The following is a 21,754-nucleotide window of genomic DNA, read 5'->3' on the forward strand; positions in this document are numbered from 1 at the left end:
AGGAAGTGTAGAAGATTGTAGTTTAGTCGGGCAGCATGGTCGGCACGGGCTTGGAGGGCGGAAGGGCCTGTTCCTGTGCTGTACATTTCTTTGTTCTTTGTACCAGAATTTGCAAACTGTCAGGCCCGGACTGAAAACTGGTGTGTCACCCTCCAGTTGCACGGACCAGTTTTCTCTCCAGATCTTGAGCCTCTTTAAAGAAATCAAGTGTGGCCGTGATTCATGCCGTCACTCTGGCAGGGTGTGGACTGATAGAGCTGGGCTCCACAGAGATCTTCAAAGGGCCCCCGAATAGCACTGAAACCTATCGGGTCCCAGCACCCACCATGGACGTTTAAGGGCCCCTCCCTAACCCCCCCCCCTTCCCCCAACAATTATTGGCAACATTACCCCCTCAGTACCGTCTCGCCCCCAGCCACGCATAAATGAAGCCCTCCCCTGCCATTGCCCCGGCACAGGTTGGCACAGTGCTAACCTGTGACAGGGAGAAGTGCCAGGGCACTTCATGAGAAGGTCCTCCTCACGCCGGGGCTTATACCTTCCAATGCATCCCTGGAAGGATCACCTCGACTTATTCTTGTTTGGCTAAGCCTATTGTAAACCTCATCTCGGCGTGGTATGAATAATTAGTGAGGGGAGATCATGGGTGGTGTGGCCCATTAATGATATTTAACTTAATTAACATCTATTTAAGTGAGATTCCCGCCCTTTATGGCCATGAACCCTGTGATGTCGCCAGAGAGGGACAGGAAAAATCAGGATAGGGGATCTGTCCGGAGAAAATTGTGTTTCCCAATTCTCTCCGTATTTTTCAGCGCAATCCATCCAAAAAATGACTATGGTGTAAATCAACAGTCTTGTCACACCCGATATGGTGTCGGGACGATGCTGTTGAATCTCGTGAGAGGTTCCTCTCGAGATTTGTGATGCTCGAAACGTCACAATCTGGTTCTCGCTCGCGCTGATATGTATGTTTAAATTAACTATTTGGCTCATTTAAATATGCATACGCTGGATTCTCCCAGCGCCTACTATTCACCGGCTGCGCCTACGAGACCTCACCAGGGCGCCATTTAGTTCTGGTCCACACAAACATGGACCAGTTGTAACAACACCTGGTGTAGTCTCCCAGGCCATTGGAGACCATCGGGTTGGTCTGGCATTAGGCAGGATAATATGCTCAACTCCTGCTGGCAACCGGGCACCTTTGTCATTGCCAATATGCAGTGCCAGGGTGTCTTGGCCAGGGGTATGGACCGTGGGTGCCTTGCCTATAAGAGGTAGGGTATGGGTGGGGGCGAGAGGATCCTGGAGGTTGGACGTAGGTAAGGCATGGGTGGGGGCAAGAGGACCCTGGAAGTTGGACGTAGGTAAGGCATGGGTGGGGGCAAAAGGACCCTGGAAATTGGACATTGGGTGAAGTGGGGGGGCCCGGAGGCTGCGTTGGGGTTGCTGAGGGAGGGCTGCCTTTAAAAATGGGGCCCTAATCGGCGAGTAGTCTTTCTACACTAGTGAGCTGACGTAAGTGTGGCCTCAATGGGGAGTTATTCGCCGCGGCAAAGAAACCTGGCGAAGTTGGATAGCGGTGTCTTTTCTGGCACTTCAGGTGCCGAGAAGCACTCCGCTAACTAACTGCGCCCAGAACCAGCCATCGGGCAGATTCAACCAAACCATTTCTAACTGGCATTTTGGGCGGGTTTGGCAAGGTGTTCCGCCGGCTTTTTGGGAGTGATCCAAACCTGTATTCACCCACACTTAGTCATTTTTTGTGGTTTGGGGAGTTTCTCACCGGTCAAGCCCACACAGTGTGCAGTGGGGAACTAAACATGCCAGCGAGACCGGCTCCTCGGAGATTGGGGTGCCATTTTGAAAAGGTGCCACAATCTCAAACTGAGCTTGAGGGTCCCCCATCCGCAGTCAATGCGACCCCTGCCATAGGCATGGCTAACAACCCCAGCCCCTGACCCTCGAGGGGCATCCTGTCCCCGCCATCAGTAAAGGTTAGCATGAGCGCATGATGCCCCCCCCCCCCCGGCCAGGCAACAGCGTGCTCCTGCCCCACATTCATCTATGCATCCTTGTGGGCATTAGGGCATCACCATGCCCCCCTTCCACCCAAGTGAGCATACCCCATTATGTTGTCCCTAAAGGCTCCCCACCTTCAGGACTCCCTCCCTTTCAGGAACCCTCCCTTCACCCCCCAACCTTCATGACACCCTTCATACTCCACTTTCATGGGCATGGTCCTGCCCCTTGGCAGTGCCAACCTGGCACCCAGGCATTGCACCTGACCCTGCCAGTGCCAACGTGGCACCCTGGAAGTTCCAGGTTGACACTGCAATGGTGCCAGGTCGGCACTGACAGGGTGCTTGGTGCGCTGACCCCAACCACCCAGGGGTCTCTGATGGCCACCGCGCCTGGTCTCCACTTGTGAAGACCAGTACTAATCAGCGCCTAGGTGAAGCCTCGCTGGTGCAGTTAGTGACTTCCGGGAGCCAGGGGAATGCGGCATCTACCCTGCTATGCATATTTAAATGAGAGTAATTGCTCATTTAAATAACATTACCTGGATGATCATGCAGGGCACAGCAGGTTGGATGACTTGCGTGCGGTTTTGTGCCCAGTGCGTAACCCCTTTAGTGCCTCTCCCATGACGCTCTTGGCAGAACAGGATTGGCACGGGGCACAACGCGGTGGGAAATTGTGCCCCTCGCCAACGACGCTGATCCCACGCACCGCTAATGCGTGCTCAAAATCGCCCCCCCTCCCCCCCCCCCCCCCCCTCCAATATATCTCCTGCAATAAGGATGTGATTAGTTACTTTAACGGGGACTGAGCACTGGGGTCATTATTATTTTATCATTCAGACTCCCATTGCGGGTATCTTTAGTAATTGGTTAATATTAGCTCGCTTGGACTTCCGGTTGTGGGGATGTGCTGAGCAGTCGCAGGAAAGGCGAATCTCCTCCTAGAAACTTCAAACTAAGTACTTTAACCCAAAAATTGGCCATTCGGCCAACAAAACAAATTCCCCACCCAGCCCGAAAACCACCACATACCGAAAGGTATGCCCTCGAACCAACCACAGGGCCAAAGAGAGAATGAGAGCAGCAAGAGCGAGGAAAGCAAGGACAAGACGGCGATCACGAGGAGTGAGGCAGAGTAAGATTTGGTGGAGAGAGCACAGCCGCCGGTTTACCCACCAATATGACAATGGATGGAGTTCCTAACACATGAGCTCCTAAAGCACAGAGACACCACAAAAAAAATAATGGCAACAGTAAAATTGGCGGTCGCAGACACCTTCAGCCCCTTCTATGAGGGGCTGGAGAGGATGGATCAATGGCTGGAGGCGCAGGAGAATTCAACAGGGCAGCTACTGATCAGGGAGACCAGATTGCCACTGGAAGCAGAGCTGGCAAGGTTGGTGGCGGCCCAGGGAGCATTCAAGAGGAAGGTGGAAGACCAAGAAAGCAGGTTTCGCTGCCAGAATAACAGGATTAGGGACCAACAGAGGGCACCGAGGGCAGGAACCCGACTGAGTACGTGGCACAGATGCTGCGAAAGCTGGTCGGGGCAAAAGCTTCCCCAAGTGCGCAGAGGTGGACAGGGCCTGCAGGTCGCTCCAGCAGAAGCCCATGGCAGAAGAACCACAGCGAGCTTGAAACCAAGCTCGACCGGTTTCAGGACAAGGAGCGGGTCCAGAGCTGGGCACGAAATACGCATGTGGGAAGGGCACACGATTCGCGTGCACCAGGACAATGAGGCTGACCTGGCCAAGAGTCAGGCCAAGTTTAATAGGCCAAAACATTTATTTAAAAGCAAGGTACGGTTCGGGATGCTGTACCCAGTCAAACTGTGGGTGACCCACCAAAACAAGGAACTCTACTTCACCATGCCAGAAGAAGCGGAGGAGTTCGTCCGCAAGAGTCGGCTGGGAAAGCCAGAAAAATAAAGAGCACAAATGGACCATTGTCAGGGATAAATTTACCTCGCTTTGGCGCGAATGCATATCTGAGAAGGGGGGAGAGGAAGAGGGCAGAAGGGTACCAAACCAGAAAGGAGGGGGAGGGGGGGGGGAGAGGAAAATAACTGGTGGGGAATGGAGGAGTCCCTCCCAGTGGGGACACCACCATGCTGGTGAACATGCTAGTAAAGGGAAGTAAGTGGAGCGGGGCTGCCGCATGGTGTGTACGGCTGATCCCACAGAAGAAAATAATAGCATATAGGCACTCGGGTACAGGAAGGAGAGGGCGGCTAAGCAGCAGCTGGTTGACTCCATTGATGCACAATCAATACTCTCGAGACAAAGAGGAGTCATATCTAATCGGCTTTAATCAGCTAGAACTGTACCCAGCAGCGGTGATACAGAAAGTGAAGGCGGCTGGGACGGCATCGGTTCTTATACCCCGCCTCTCAGGGCGGGGCTATGTACATTATCTAATGGTAGACCCCTCGGTCTAGCCAATGGTCATTCACCTCTCAGGTACTGCAATACCTGGTATTACCACATCCATATTGGAGGTGGACTGGCGATACTCTACCATCCCGCCTGTGGAAACTACTGGTGGGGAACAAAAAATTACAAATGGAATTTGACCTACTCTCCGCCGGGAAAGCAGTACATCAACTTCGGCAGACACAGGGGACCTTCTATGAGACAACGGCAGCCATCTGCTGGCTCACCAGCTGAAAAAGCAGGCAGGGATGAAGAAAATAGCGCAGGTGAAGGATAGGAACAGCAAACTAGCCTCAACACGAGACAAAATGAATGAGTCCTGGAGGGGGACTCGAAGATGAAGTCGTTCCTTGACGGGCTGGACATGTCAGTCGTGGGGGAAGAAAAGAGGTAGGGCCTGGAAGCACCACTAGAACTGGGGGATGTCATGGAGAGTATCACTTCCATGCAGGCACGGAAGGCATTGGGCCCAGACAGATTCCTAGCAGACTTCCCAGTGTCTAAGTGCCTGCTCAAACGGAGAATTTGTGGGTGTTTTACGACGCCAAAATCGGCGCCGAACCCTCACCGATTCCAGGACCGGTGAGGGGCTAGCAACGGCGCCGGTTGAAACTCCCGGCTCCCGGGCCGAAAACGGCCGGAGAATGGCTCGGCCCCTGGTCCGACCTGCCATCCGCAACCCCCACATGCCACACCCCACCAGTTCCCCCAGCCCTCACGGAAGCCCCCCTGGCCAGCGGCATGGACCCCGGCCGAGTGCGACGGAACTGGACACGGTCCGCAGCCGCCACGCTGGGTTCCCGACCGTTGAGACCACACGTCAACCGCGCAGTCGGGAATGCGGCCCGTGGGGGCGGAGCATCACGGGACGGCCTTCCGATGACGCCCCGATGCCGTTGCAATGCCACTTCCGTGGGGCGGAGCATGGCTGATCGGCGTTAAACTGGCCTCAGCCCCGATTTGGGCATGGGAGCCCATTCTCCGCCCTATCGCCGATTGCAATATCGGCATCGGGTAACGGAGAATCCCGCCCTGTGTTCCCCCGCCGGAGGTGAATTGCTACTGATTTACCAGGAATGGACATGTGCTACTTCCAGGTGAGTGTTACAACTAGTTTTTTTTGTAGTCTCTTCTGTGGGGGGGGAGGTCCCTTTAGTTATGGGGTCCCTGTGAGGGGTCTCTGTGGGGGTTTCCTTTAGTTACGGAGTCTCTGTGGGGAGTTTCCCTGTTTATCGAGTCCCTGTGGGCTGACCCTTTAATTAGGGGTCCCCGTAGGAGGTATCCGTATTTAGGGGGTCCCTGTGGGGTGTTAATTTATTTGGGCAGTCCCTGTGGGGGTTTTCTTTAGTTAGGGGTTACCTGGGAGGGTCTCTGGTTTTAGGGAGTCTCCAGGTGGGGTGGTGAGGGGGTCTGGTAGGGGAACGGTAGGTAAGTAATGCATTGTGTGTGTGTGTGGGGTGGGGGGGGGTCCTCGGTTGGACTTTGGGGGCAACTCCCTTAAGGAGTTCACGTCTGACGAATCCCACCCACGTGATTCCCGGACCGGAAAATCGTGAGGACCTGGAGACTCTGGTGCTTGGCCTGCTAAGTGGAGGTAAATGAGTCATTAGGTCTAGATGTGTAGATGAGGGCAGTGCAGTTGATGTAATCTAAGTGGACTTTAGTAAGGTCCTGCACGGAAGACTGATCAAAAAGGTAAAGAGCCCATGGAATCCAGGGTAGTTTGGCAAATTGGATCCAAAATTGGTTTGGTGACAGGAGGCCGAGGGTGATGGTCAAAGGTTGCTTTTGTCACTGGAAGTCTATGTCCAGTGGTGTTCCGCAGGGTGGGTGCTGGGTCCTTTGCTGCCTGTAGTGTACATTCATGATCTAATTGTGAATGTAGGGGGTATGATCAGTAAGTTAGCAGATGACACAGAAATTGGTGGTGTGGTAAGTACTGAGGCGGAAGGCCTTCGATTACAGGATGATGTAGGCTGGCTGGTCAGATGGGCGTAACAGTGGCAAATGGAATTTAACCCTGAAAAGCATGATTTGATGCACTTTGGGAGTACTAACAAGACATGGGAATACACAATGAACGGTAGGACGCTGGGAAGTACAAAGGACTGGAGGGACTTTGGTATACATGTCCACAGATCCCTGAAGGCAGCAGATAAGGTGGTTAAGAAGGCATATGGGATAAATACCTTTATTAGCTGAGGCATAGAATATAAGAGGAGGGAGGTTATGATGGAGCTGTATAAAAGCTCGTTAGGCCACAGCTAAAGCACTGTGTGCAGTTCCGTTTGCCACACTATAGGAAGGATGTGATTGGAGATTCACCAGGATGTTGCCTGGGCTGGAGTGTTTCAGCCATGAAGAGAGGCTCATTCGGCCGGGGTTGTTTTCCTTAGAGCAGAGAAGGCTAAGGGGAGACCCCATCGAGGTCAAAATTATGAGAGATATAGACAGGGTGGATAGGAAGAAACTTTTTCCCTCCGTAGAGGGTTCAATAACCAGGGGCATAGATTTAAGGTAAAGTGCAGGAGATTTCGAGGGGATTTGAGGAAAATCTTTTTCATCCAGAGGTTGGTGGGAATCTGGAACTCGCTGTCTGAAAGGGTGGTAGAGGTGGAAAACTTCATGACATTTAAGAAACATTTAGATGAGCACTTGAAACACCATAACATACAAGGCTATGGACCAAGTGTTGTAAAATGAGATTAGAGAAGATGGGTGTTTGATGGCTGACTCTGACACGAAGGGCCTCTCTGTCCTGTATGGCTGTATGACTATGGGACCTGACAGCATCCTGCCAATAGTATTGGAAACATGTACTCCAGAGCCAGCTGTGCCCCTAGCTAAGCTGTTCCAGTACAGCTGCAATACTAGTGTCTACCTGACGATGTGAAAATTGTCCAGTTATGTCTTGTCCACAGAAAGTAGGCTAAATCCAGTCTGGTCAATTAATGCCCCATCAGCCTCCTCTTGATCATCATCAAAGTAATGAAAGGTGCCCTTCACACACTATCAAGCGGCACTAAGACAACAATAATGTTTTCCTTGGTACACAGTTTGGCTACCCCGGGCCACTCAGCTCCTGACCTCATTAAATCCTTTATTCTAAAAAGAGCTGAATTCCAGAGGTGAAGTGAAAGTGACAGCTTCTAACATCAAGGCAACATTTGAAAAGTGTGGCATCACAGATCACTAGAAAAATAAAAGAAGTCAATGAAAATGACGTAGGGGGAGGACAGGGGATGGGAATTCTCCACTGGTTGGTGTCACATCTAGCTCAAAGAAAAACGGCTGTGTCCCTGGCCTTACCATCTTCAGCTGTTTCATCAATGACCTTCCCTCCATTATAAGTTTAGAAGTGGTGACATACGCAGATGATGGGGTGGCACGGTAGCACAGTGGTCAGTACTATTGTTTCACAGCACCAGGGTCCCAGGTTCAATTCCCACTTGGGTCACTGTCTGTGTGGAGTCTGTACATTCTCCCTGTGTCTGCGTGGGTTTCCTTTGGGTGCTCCGGTTTCATCCCACAAGTCCCGAAAAACGTGCTTGTTAGATGAATTGGACATTCTGAATTCTCCTGTGTATCGGAACTGGTGCCGGAGTATTGCGACTGTGGGATTTTCACAGGAACTTCATTGCAGTGTTAATGTAAGCCTACTTGTGACAATGTGCAATAATAATAATCTTTGTTAATGTTCAGTACCATTTGTAACTGCTCAGATACAGAAGCAGTCAGTATCCATATACAGTCAGATTGTGACAACATTCAGGCTTGGGCTAATAAGTGGCAAATAACATTCGGACCACACCAGTGCCAGGCAATGACCGTCTCCACCAAGAGATAGTCTAACCATCTTCCTTTGTCAATCAGTAGCATTAGCGACACTGAATCCCCCACTATCAACATCTTGGGGGTAGCATGAACTATACTAACCATATAAGTACTGTGGCTATCAGAGCAGGTTAAAAGTTAGGAATCCTGTGGCAAGTATCTCACCTCCTGAGTCATGGAAGTTTACAGCATGGAAACAGGCCCTTCGGCCCAACTTGTCCATGCCGCCCAGTTTTTACCACCAAGCTAGTCTCAATTGCCCGCATTTGGCCCATATTCCTCTATACCCATTTTACCCATACAACTGTCTAAATACTTTCAAGAAGCTATGAACTTGTACTCCTAGATCTCTTTGATTTATAACTCTCCCAACACCCTACCATTAACTCAATAGGTCCTGCCCCGATTCGATCTACCAAAGCATTTGCACCATCTACAAAGCATTTGCACCATCTACAAGGCACAAATCAGGAGTGTGATGGTATACTTGCCTGGATGAGTGCAGCTCCAACACTCAAGACGCAAGATATAATACTGGGCAAAGTAGCCCATTTAAGCCATTAACTTGAATATCACTCCCTGCTGTAGCAATGCACAGTGGCAGCAATGTGTACCATCTACAAGTTGCACTGCAGCAACTCACCAAAGCTCCTTCAACTGCATCTACGACCTAGAAGGACAAGGGCAGCAGATGCACGGGAACAACATCTGTTACTTTTTCTCCAAGCCATACCCATCCTTACTTGGAATTATATTGCCACTTACCATCATGGAACTCCCTTCTGAACAGCATTGTGAGCGCACCAACTCCACATGAACTGCAGTTCCCCACCACCTTCTCCAGGGCAACTCAGGATGGGCAATAAATGGGTGACGCCCACGTTCCAGGAAAGAACTAGAAAAAAATACTTCAGTTTTTCAAAATTAAGGGAAGCAAAATGGTATTGGCGCTGTGACAAATTCCTGCTGTTTCTGGGATTGAACAGATACCTCCACTTGTCCCGTACAATTCCACAGGACATCAGAGGAAAAGACTGGGTCAAAAAGCTCCATGTATTAGGCATTCTCACTTCCCTTTATCACTAGAGACTGGCACACTGAGTGAGGCAAGATGGAAGGACCTCTGTGGAGCCTATTATATGTGGGGATAGGGAGAAAGATAAGCAATGGAAGAACGGTGAAACCAAAGAATAAATTGTAATGTCGCGAACAGTTGGCAGGAAAACTGTTTTGCAAAGCTGTTGTTATGGATAAAGAGGAATATATGTGCCTGATTTTCCAAGACACACAGTCCAGGCTTCAGAAATAATTAATCACAAAACCACAAATGATTCATTCGAGAGAAGATTAGGGGCCGGTGATTTACAGGCAGTAGCACCAGCAACATAAGTGGATTTTTCAGTCTGAACTAAATGGGTATCCAAACTCATCTCATATTAAGGAATGTGATGGAAACAATGATGCTTGATTGCTGAACTTTGTTAGTACATCTTGACACTTCATCTCAAGCCAGCTCAAAATACAAAGGGTAAATCTTCACAAAAGCAACATAGTGTGGATGCTGGAAATACTGAGCCAACAAGTGTGGAGAGAGAAACAGTCAATTTTCAGGTCGGCCTTTTGTCAAACGAATTCGGCACCATTTCCTAATGCTAGGCCCCTCTTTCCGATCACACGTCCTCACTAGTAGAAAGTGGAACTTAATTTTACAAATACATGAAAGTGCCTCACCTGTTTTCACTTCTTTTATGTTTTGCCTGAGGGGATGTTAAATGGCAAAGTGACTAGATCAGCTGTGTTACGGGAATTTAATTCATTGCATGTAATGGGAGAATATTTCAGCTTGTAGGAGGTCAGCACAAAAAGAAAGCTGTGTTTGATGATTGCATTAAAAAATGCTGATTTCAATGGAAAACCGTTTGGGCTTTGCTGAAACTTGCTTTGTTGTCTGTTGTCCATCAGATATACATTTGCAGCAATGTGGTGGAAGCCCGGCAACAGATAATTGAACTTACTCGGCAGCTGGACTTTATCCCAGTTGACATGGGAACCCTGGCTTCGGCAAAGGAGATAGAAAACATGCCCCTGCATCTCTTTACCCTCTGGAAAGGTCCAGTGCTTGTGGCAATTGGCTTATCCATATTCTTCTATATATATTCATTCATCCGAGACATTGTTCACCCCTATGTGAAGAACAAGCAGAGTGACTTCTATAAAATTCCAATTGAAATTGTGAACAAGACCTTGCCTGTAGTTGCTATTACCCTCCTCTCGCTCGTGTACCTAGCAGGATTGCTAGCATCTGCTTTTCAGCTGAATTCTGGAACTAAATATCGTCGATTCCCTACCTGGTTGGAAAATTGGCTGCAGTGCCGCAAGCAGCTCGGGCTTTTAAGTTTCTTCTTTGCCTCTGTACACACAGTCTACAGTCTCTGCCTTCCAATGCGACGCTCAGAACGGTACTTCTTCCTCAACATGGCTTATCAGCAGGTAAAACAAAAAATTTGAGCCTCTCTTCTTTTCAAATGCCTCTGTTGTTGACCTTGTTTCTTCCTTCTATTTCCTGAGATTATGTTACACGGCTAATTTTTTTCCCCTTTTCACCCTGGCACAGGGCCATGCATCTGCTGTGGTCAACATGGCTAGGCAATTCGCCAATTCCCAGGGCATTGGTACCACTGCTTTGAACTAATTTTCACAACACATAGTAAGGTGGACTGGCGAAAATACTGATGTGTTGGGTGCTCTGGATCCGTGGAACACATACAGGCCACCAACACTTAAAATAGTACAACACTATTTTATTAAGTTAGAAACTGTTGAACATACTTTCACTGTGGGTTAACACTATGTTAGATTAAACTAAAGACCTATGCCTGTCCTAACCAGTCTGTGCACTCAGCACATGGTGAGGATCTGTGCTGTAAGCTCTGTCCTTCTGGGAGGCTGCATCCCGAATGAGTGGGATCTCTGATGCCCTCTGTCTATATAGTGAGTGTGCTCTAACTGGTGATTGGTTGCGGTGTTGTGTGTGTTGATTGGTCTTGCTGTGTGTCCATCAGTGTGTGTGTCTGCACCATGATATAACATCCCCCCTTTTATAAAAAAAATGTATGTGTGTGGCAATAAATAATGTGTGGTGAGAATGTTCCTAACTACGTGTGGGGTGCGAAGACATATTTACAGGACTACGTACATGAGAACTAAGCTATTTACATGGGAAGGTGCCTGGTGCAGAGAAGCAGAATGTAACAAGAGTAATGAGATCAACACTCTATACAAACCTGGGATACAATCAAACAAAGCAACGAAACAATTCAGAGAGTCCATAAATTCGAAAAGTTCATAAATTTAGTCTCTGAGGTGGGCGATAAATTCTGGTTAACCGCCTCAAGGGTGGGTCAAGAGCCGCCGGTTCAGGAGCGGGCTGGACTGCGTCAAAATCAGGGGGAGGCAGAGTGACAGGGAGCTCTGCATAGTCCGTGGCAGGGTCAGCAGGAGGGGGAGGCGACACTGGAGGATCACGTGGCGAGCGTGGAACGAGACGAAGGGCGCGTCGATTGCAGCACAGAATTGAGCCATCCGGTAGACGAACCCTGACAAATACCTGAGCAGATTTCTGCTTTCCCCTTCTGCCCAGCCTGTTCTCCCATTAGACCCAGGAAAGCAAAGAGAGGTTTCAGTTCTCTTTCAGGCCTGTCACCCTGAATCTAGCTGTGTGATCAGGTCTTCCTGGCTGCAGATTGGAGGGGTCTGGACAGAACAGGAAAAACGTTTGCTACTTGTGAAGGGATAGAGAGGGCACTGATTAAAAGTAATTGTCAAAAGAAGCAAAAATGATTTGAGACAAAACCGTCTGCAGCGAGTGGTTAGGATCGGGAATGCACTGCCTGAGAGTACAGTGGAGGCAGGTTCAATCGAATTTGAGAGGGAATTAAATGATTATTTGGAGAAAAAAAACAACCTTAAGGGTTATGGGGAGAAGGCAGAGAGCTCATTCAGATCCTTAGTGGTGATATGATGACTGAAATGGCCTCTTATTTCCACTGTGATTCTGTGGAAACCAGGTCCCAAATTGATCTGAAAGTTCAGGGGATGAGTGGGGTGAAGTGGTGCCAAAAATAAGGAAGCCTAACTTACAGCTTCCGTTTCCTCTTGGGACTCCTCCCTGCATATCCACCAGTGAGCAGAGAGTCTGGAAGCAGGTTAACAATGCATTGGGTCACCCAGCTAAAGTAGGAGAAAATGAAGTGGGCAACTGGGATCACTTTCCCTCCTATCATTTAATACCTCCATCTCCCTGCACCTGAGAAAGAGATCCTCCAGCTACCTGCACCAGAGAAAGTGATCCCAGTTTCCCACTTCATTTCACAGGAGAAATCACAGGAGAGTGTCAAATGAATGGAGGGACCCAACAACCTGGATCCCAACCATTCGTGACCGTTACACCTTGGGAACATTTTGTTCTCCAAGCTCCTCAACCAGAAAAATCAGATGTACAAATTATCCTGAGATCTTACTTGTGCCAGTGCAGCAAAATAAATAACCAAGTCAACAAATCCAGGGAAAAGTATGACATGCAATACCCTTGGACAGCATGTTCTCAAAGAATTGGCCAGGCAATTGAAAATCTACTGCCTTCATGGACTTCAGTTTGGAAAGATATATCCTTATGTTTATTTTATTTTTTTAAATCTAGAGTACCCAATTCATTTTTTCCAATTGAAGGGGCAATTTAGCGTGGCCAATCCACCTACCCTGCACATCTTTAGGTTATGGGGGAGAAACCCACGCAAATACGGGGAGAATGTGCAAACTCCACACGGACAATGACGCAGGGCCGGGATTCAAACCCGGGTCCTCAGCGCCATAGTCCCAGTGCTAACCACTGCGCTGCCGTGCTGCCCTGACTGTTTATTTTTAACCATAGAACCTATTACAGCTGAGATCATTCATGTGCTCGACTGAATAACAATCATAAATAAGAACTTGAGATATTTCCTGTGAGCTTCATTCACAATAGTAATAACTTTATTACTGTCACAAGTACCCAGGTTCGATTCCCGACTTGGGTCACTGTCTGGGCATCATCTGCACGTTCTTCCACTGTCTGCGTGGGTTTCCTCTGGGTGCTCTGGTTTCCTCCCTCAAGTCCTGAAAGACGTGCTGTTAGATAATTTGGACATTCTGAATTCTCCCTCCGTGTACCCAAACAGGCACCGGAATGTGGCGACTAGGGGCTTTTCACAGTAACTTCATTGCAGTATTAATGTAAGCCTACTTGTGACAATAATAAAGGTTTTTAAAAGTAAAAAATTAGTGTCACAAGTTGTGGTGATGTGCATCAATGTAAATACATGTAGGCTAGCTAGACACAAGAGGGAGCACAAGAGACATCACACACACACACTCAACCAATAGATCAAGTAGATAGGACACGACCAATAGACATTCACGATACACAAGGAGGTGACACGACCACAGGGGGGAATTACACCAACCCATATATAAAGGACACCACACACATGATCTGCCTCTTTCCAGTGGAGACAGTCAGTGAGTACAGACACAGGGTTGCTTCAATATTATACCCACCACATCGATTGCAGCAGCTGGTTAGGCAATCTGGGTAGCTATAGTAGGATTAGCAGTAGTGTCGAACCCGAGTAATAGAAGTGTAAATAGTTTAATAAACGTGTTGAAGTTATCTCCACGTCCGAACCTTCCTTTATCAAGTGCACCACAAGGAAGTCGCTTATGTTACACCTACAACATAACACATCATGATACCAGGAGTGAACTGTTTCAATCCACATAGCGACACCTCAGCATACAGTGACAACCAGCAACGATACCCAGGCAAGATATTCGAGATCCGGGTTCCGCAGCAGCTCCAGTGCCACGGCGATCTCCGTGAAAACTGGCGGGCATTCCGGCAAAAGTTTGAAATCTTCCTGATGGCAGCCGAACTAGAAGACCTGGCTGGTGCTGAAAGGACAGAGCTTCTGCTCCCCATAGCCGGTGCCAGAGCAGAAGAAATCTTTAAAAAATTCAAGTTCTCCAAAGGGCAAAACAGGAGCGACTTCCAGGCAGTCCTGGACAAATTCGGCAAATTCTGTGAGGAACACACACTCCAACCAGCAAGAAAAGGGAAGAGAAGCACCAGTACTCACCACAATGCCTAGATCCCGGAGCAGAGAACAGTTTTGATCGGCGGCCATCTTTCTAAAGGGTCTGCACTTGCACAGTTGCGCGAGAAGCACGCAGAACGGGAAGGTCCGTTTGTGCATGCGCAATCGCGAAACGGCCATCGGTAAAGGAACAGCGATCTGCGTATGCGCAATCGCTTCCTACGCGCTACGTCACATGCGTCATGATGTCAGAGGCCCCGGACCACGCCCATTTAAAGGGGCAACGTCCCAAATCAAAGGAGAAATATTTTTCTGGAATGACAGCACAATGCCTCAAATTGAACCAGGAAATGAAATTACCCTCCAAAGAACCCTGCAACAAGCAGTTACCTACGCCCAAACCGATGATTCCAACCTTGAATACTTCAATACTGACCTTTACATTTTCACTGGACCTCGCAAGCCCAATGCCAGCTCCGTCGCAAACAGTGATGAGATGGTCCTAGAAGACTACGACTCGGACAAACCTTTCACCTTGGGAGGCTACCCCAGTACCAAATCCGAACCGCAACTAGATGTGTTGCACATTGGCGACCCCCGTATTGAATCCGATGCAGACGCGGATTCGGTCTTCGGATTTGAGGATCTTCAGCCCAGCAGATATGACATCCAAACTCGTGAGTGCAGGTTAATGCTGCAGCCTGAAACCAAGAGACGGAGAGCGGTACAAGCCCACAGAGAGCGGCCTGCTGCCACACAGAGCGTGGTCCACGCCCCGCTTAGGGTTCCTGACTCTACGAAAGAAGACATGCAAGACTCCACACCGCAGTCCTTGCATGAACAAGAAGTGACTCCAGTGTCACAGGCCTCCACAGCGAGCTCGTGGACAGACTCCACGATAGAAGAAACACAAGACTCCAGAGCGCAGTCCTTGCACACGCAAGACGTGACTCGAGTGTCACAAGCCTCCGCAGCTTGCTCGTGGACAGCCTCCACGATAGAAGCAACGCAAGACTCCGACGCGCAGTCCTTGCAGGAACAAGACCATGGGGGTCTAGCAAACTCCTCTGACCAACTAGCGGCAGACGATGCGATTCTGCCATATTCAAGTAAACAGCAAGAAGACTATTGACAGTCTACCACGCTCCGGTGCACAGCAGGACGACTATGACGGTCTATCATGCTACAGTGAAGAACAAAGCGATGATGACGGTCCAAACCCAAATGAAGGACAACAGCAAGACAATGACAGTCCACCCACATTGTTTGCACCACCAGATGAAAACTCTGACAATTTACCCAACCCAAGTGAACAACAAGCAGCTACTGAGGCTTTACCCACGGTATGTGAGACGAGTGACAACAGCATTCCACTTCCCATGCAAGATGTGCAAAGTGACAGACCTCAGCTAGTGTGTACAGAGGCACTCGACGATCACTGTGAGACCACTGGTGACTCCGGTGACACCATGATACTTCCACCCTCATTCGCTTGAACCTCTCCACAAGTCAATGCATTCCTGCATGTTCCGACTCCAGACATGCAGCTTCAAGAAATCTCGGCTGACTCCAGTGAACCTGCTAAGACTCCGGACGGGGAGCATCAACAAACCAACACTGACTCAGTTAAAACAGACCAGACTCCAGATGAGGAGCAACCAAACGCCGACTGATTCACGTAAGCCGGACTTTACTCCAGATAGGGAGTGCCGTAACCTCAGTGATGGCACGCTCAGGGTGGCAGCAGATGCCACAACGACAGGAGATGGATCACTTAACAATTACACTGGGTCAGTGATACCAAGAAGCAGCTACAGTCCAAGAGGAATACACCAATATTCACCACAGTTATATCCACACTTTTTCCACACCAGTAGTGCAGCCAATGACAGCTCATGCTGGACAATCCCAGTATTCAGGAATGCTGCAGCCAGCAGTCTATGCAGCATATTCTCAAACAGGCCAACACTACAGATTGCCCACTAATGGAATCAAGACCGAAGGAGGACTACCGCAAGCGCAATCTGCACTACAGACTGGATGCCTTAGTTACAGCCCAGGATTTGCTGCACCCCAGCCTGGCCAGACGGCATATTCCTATCAGATGCAAGGTTCTAGTTTCACACCATCACCAGGTATTTATGCAAGCAGCAATTCTGTTTCCAATTCGCCAAGCTTCAACGGTTCTCAGCAGGATCACCCTTCCATCACAGCACGTGGCCAGAACCAGTATGTACAGTCTTATCCAACTTCAACATATGGAACATCCATGACCTCGAATGATACTGTTGATGGTACCACTTCAACATCAACACCTTATCAGCCACCAGATGCCATCCGACAGCATCATCACAAACATTGGAAAAAGAAAGGGACTCCAAATCAGACAGCAAAGTGATTTGACCACTTGGTTCCTATGGCACATGGACGTTGATGGCATTCATAACCACGAGAGACATTTGACCATGATGATTGATGGTTTTTGGACTCGCACGTTTGATTTGGACTTATTGTTTAATCACTGTTCCCATGAGCTGTATATACCTTAACCTATCTACCTGTTTTTTGTTCAATTTTCTCAGTGTGCAGAAAATATGTAACATATAAAAAAGGGGGGATGTGGTGATGTGCATCAATGTAAATACATGTAGGCTAGCTAGACACTAGAGGGAGCACAAGAGACATCACACACACACACTCAACCAATAGATCAAGTAGATAGGACACGACCAATAGACATTCACGATACACAAGGAGATGACACGACCACAGGGGGGCATTATACCAACCCATATATAAAGGACACCACACACATGATCTGCCTCTTTCCAGTGGAGACAGTCAGTGAGTACAGACACAGGGTTGATTCAATATTACACCCACCACGTGGATTGTAGCAACTGGTTAGTCAGTGTGGGTAGCTATAGTAGGATTAGCAGTAGTGTCGAACCCAAGTAATAGAAGTGTAAATAGTTTAATAAACGTGTTGACAAGGCCGCACTGCTTACGGCTGAAGAAATAACCACGGTGATGGCTGCGGAATTTGAAAAGCAGTTGGCGCAGATTGCGAAATGCATGGAGACGGTGAGGAAGGAGATGAGGGAGGCTTTGAGTGTGCTGGTGGAGGAGGCGGTTTCCCCGGTGAGGACGGAGGTGGCGAGCGCAGTGGCGGAGGTGCGAAAGCAAGGGAAGGCGCTGAAGGAAGTGGAGGAGCCGTTATTGCAGCACGGTGATCAACTTGCCTCGATGGGGAAAGAGATGCGGAAGGTGACGGATACTAACAAGGATCTGCGAGGAAAATTGAAGACCTGGAAAATAGATCCAGGTGACAGAACTTGAGGATTGTGGGGCTGCCCGAAGGAGTTGAAGGACCGAAGCCGACTGAGTATTTTGCCGCGATGCTGGCGAAACTACTGGGGGAGGGGGAGGACCCCTCCCGATATGAACTGGATCGGGCTCATCGGTCGTGGAGGCCTGTACCAAAGGCGAGTGAGCCGCCAAGGGCAGTGACTCTGTGCTTCCGTAGGTACAGGGTGAAGGAGAAGGTCCTGAGCTGGGCCAAGCAGAAGCGGGTGGTGCAGTGGGCTGGAGCTGGTATACGTGTATACCAGGACTTTACGGTGGAGCTGGCAAGGAGGCAGGCTGCCTTCAACCGGGTGAAGATGGCACGGTACATTAGCAAGGTGCGGTGCGGCATTGTATATCCAGCGAAGCTGAGGGTGACTTACAAGCTCAGGGACTTTTATTTTGGAACGGCGGAAGCAGCGGAGGAGTTTGCGAAAGCAGAAGGACTGTGGCAGAACTGACAACTGAGGAATGGCCATGTGCCGATGTAACCTCATGACTGTATTTTCTTCTTTTTTGTATCACTGCGCGCGGGCGTAGAAATTAAAGGAACCAAGGTGGTATATATTTGGACGAGCGAAGGGACGGGACTTTCACTCGAAATGAGAGTTCTTTGGGGTGTAGGTGGATAGGCGGGGTTTGTGTGCTAAAAGGGGATCTTTGGGCTTTCCTGGGGCCGGGCAAGTGGGAAAGGGACCCGGGCGGGGGCCTCCACGCTGGCCGTGTGCCGGCCAGTGAACGGGAGTGAGGTGGGGGAGGGGCTGTGTAAGATTAAGGGTGACTACGGGTAATCCCTGATTTATTTTTGTCATTTGTTTATGTAAACATGCGGGTTGAGGTTTGGGGGTTGGTGGGTTTGATGGGATCGTTGTTGTTATTATGGGGACTGACATATCTTGCTGATTATTGTTTATCGTTGATGGGTGTAAATGTGTGTGAAAATGGAGGCGAATAAAAATATAAAAAATAAACGTGTTGAAGTTATCTCCATGTCTGAACCTTCCTTTGTCAAGTGCACCACAAGGAAGCCGCTTATGTTACACCTACAACATAACAAATCACAAGTATGCTTGCATTACACTGCAATGAAGTTACTGTGCAGGTGGACGGTGATGCCTGTATTGCCATCCAACTGAGGTCTGTGAGCACAGTGCAGAGCAGACGCAAAACTAGACATTTTCTTGTCCAAAAAAAGCAAAATACTGTGGTTGCTGGAATCTGAAACAAGAACAAAGGATGCTGGAAAAGCTCAGCAGGTCAGCCAGCATCTATTAGGAGAGAAACAGAGGGCAAGACACAGATAATGGAGAAGTCCATTGGCCTCGGGCGGAATTCTTCGGTCGCCAGGCGGATGCTGCCGGAGAATTCCGCCCAGAGTTAACCTTTCGATTCCGAATACTTAGACTGACTTTAGTAACTTGAGGGAGTCCTTAGTGCTTAGACTGACTTTGACTTTAGTAACTTGAGAACACCGGTGGTAAATGAACATTAATTTATTACCTATTTACAGAGTTCTGCTCAAAGCAGCATCGCGCTTTCAGTCCTTGCTGGGTGAACTAATCATACCATGTCCTGCTTTGAGCCAGCTTTTATATTAGTACTTAAAGAGCCCCTGCGGGTGGCCTCCGCCCCCTATTTGGGGAGCTCGTACTCCCCGAGTCCCATGGGGAGATCAATGATGGTTTCCCCATGGTCCTCGTGGGGGTTTTGACACTGAAGAAGAAGGTAAGGACTCAAAAAGGTGAACTCTGTTTCTCTCCTAATAGATGCTGGCAGACCTGCTGAGATTTTTCAAAGTCCTCTGTTCTTACTTCCATGTCCATGTAGTTTGGCTGTATCAGGCTATGTATTTACTCACTGAACCATGCAACAGCTCTCTTAATGTAGATTTGAGCATGCTAATGTGGAATATGTAGGTAATACTAAAACCCCTGAACCATTGGGAGAAATCCCAATAACCTGGTCCAACATTGTTCTATTATTGCAGAAGGAGGTATCCAGCAGACTGAATATTTTGCAACATATTGAAGGTGACACAAAATAGGTGGAACAATAAGTTGCAATGAGGAAATAAGAACCTTACAAATGGATATAGATAGGTTAGGAGAGTGGACCAAAATGTGGCAGGTGGAGTTTAACATAAGTGTGAGGTCATGCATTTTGGGCAAAAAATGTAAAGGCAACTTATCTAAATGGGGATAGACTTCGGGGTGCTCCGTGCAGAGGGACCTGGGTGTCCTCGTGCATGAATCACAGAAAAAGAGCAGGTGCAGCAGATAATGAGGAAAGCAAATGGAATGTTGGCATTTACAGCAAAAGGAATTGAGTATAAAGGTAAAGAAGAGTTGTTGCAACTATACAAGTCATTGGTATGACTGCACCTGGAGTATTTTGCATAGTTTTGGTCCCCTTATTTGAGGGACGATGTAGTGGCATTGGAGGCAGTTCAGAGGAGGTTCACTAGATTGATTCCAGAGATGGGGGGTTTGTCGTATGAGGAGAGATTGAACAATTTAGGCCTATACTCTCTATAGTGTTTAGAAGAATGAGGGGAGATCACATTGAGGTATACAAGATGCTAAAAGGTATGGATAAAGCAGACGTGGAGCTGATGCTTCCTCTTGTGGGGCATTCTAAAATGAGAGGTCATAATCTTCGAATAAGAGGTAGCAAATTTAAAACAGATTTGAGGAGAGACTACTTCTCCCAAAGGGTTGTGAATCTGTGGAATTTGCTACCCCAGAGTGCCGTGTTTGCAGGGACAGTGAGTAAATTTAAGGAGGAGTTAGACAGATTTTTAATTGGTAATGGGTTGAAGAGTACTGGAGAACGGGCAGGACGATGAAGTTGAGGCCAGGATGGGATCAGCCACGATCACATTGAAGCTGTTTAGCCTCAGGAGGCTAAATTGCCTACTCCCACTTCTAGGTCATGTGTTCTCGGGTGGAGATGCTCTTGCTGATTTCTCAATCCAGCTCTTGGTCTGTAACATCGTAGGTAGCATATAAGGAACATATCAGCCATGATAGTATGGCGGAGCAGACCCGATGGGCTGAATGGTCTAATTCTGCTCCTATATCTGATGAACTTATGAATCACATCAGACCACATCTCTGATGGTGTGCTGAACTTGGGAAAAGCCACGTAACAGTAGAAGTTATATATTGCTTCCACTTATTACCACAAGCTAGCTATGATTTGTCAGCATCACATCCCAAGATTGAATCCAATATGAGAACGATCAGGTGCAAGTGTGAAGCAGAAGCCAGTCCTCCAGTGAGTCCAAAGAAGAGATCAACAGGAGTAAGTACCCATGTACTTTCTCTTGCAGAATTAAGCTAACTACTTATTTTAATGAATTGACTGAACTGGCTTGCAAAATATGGATGGCTGTAATATATTGCACCCAAAGCAGAGGGATAAGCTGCAAATTAACCATTAACACTACTTGATCAGAATTGTCAATAAATGTGTTTCCCAGTGACACCTAGAATTGATTTACACCTGAACTTTTGGGATATTTTAATCCACTCTGAGCGTTTATATATTTGCACAACCTGTAGAAATATTACATCACATGCATTCTAAATATTTGTTTAGAGACCGTATCTGTCAAATATTTAGTGGTGAACAGATGTCTTCACCACTTGGGCAGTAAACTTGAAAGATTGAAAGAAACACCTGACTGTTACAGAACTTGACCAATTACACTCTTTCATTCCATTGAATAACATTTAGGCTATTCACTTAGATTGCTGGCCATGTGATGAAAGTGGAAATTTTAACTTTAATTTAAAAAAAAAATGTTTATTCAACTTTTAACAATTAGCGCATTGAAACAAAAGAGAAAAAAGCTGTAGGAGGAAGAATCTTCGGATTCTGGGTCTCCCTGAAGGGGTGGAGGGGACCGATGCCGGGGCATATGTGAGCACGATGCTCCATTCGCTGATGGGTGCGGAGGCCTCTCCGAGTCCCCTGGAGCTAG

The 21,754-nt window shown here is 48.2% G+C and overlaps 1 protein-coding gene across 5 annotated transcripts in view; it reads left to right on the forward strand.

Annotated features, from left to right (window-relative positions):
- Positions 1 to 21,754, forward strand: part of LOC140424929 (metalloreductase STEAP2-like) — a 108,451-nt gene that overhangs the window by 55,683 nt on the left and 31,014 nt on the right. For all 5 annotated transcript variants that reach the window (XM_072508602.1, XM_072508603.1, XM_072508604.1 and 2 more), the window contains one exon: positions 10,256 to 10,783. In XM_072508602.1, coding sequence (XP_072364703.1) covers positions 10,256 to 10,783 — 528 coding nt within the window. The remainder of the gene's footprint in view (positions 1 to 10,255; positions 10,784 to 21,754) is intronic.

This window comes from Scyliorhinus torazame, chromosome 6, assembly GCF_047496885.1.
Source record: "Scyliorhinus torazame isolate Kashiwa2021f chromosome 6, sScyTor2.1, whole genome shotgun sequence".
Taxonomy (NCBI): domain Eukaryota; kingdom Metazoa; phylum Chordata; class Chondrichthyes; order Carcharhiniformes; family Scyliorhinidae; genus Scyliorhinus; species Scyliorhinus torazame.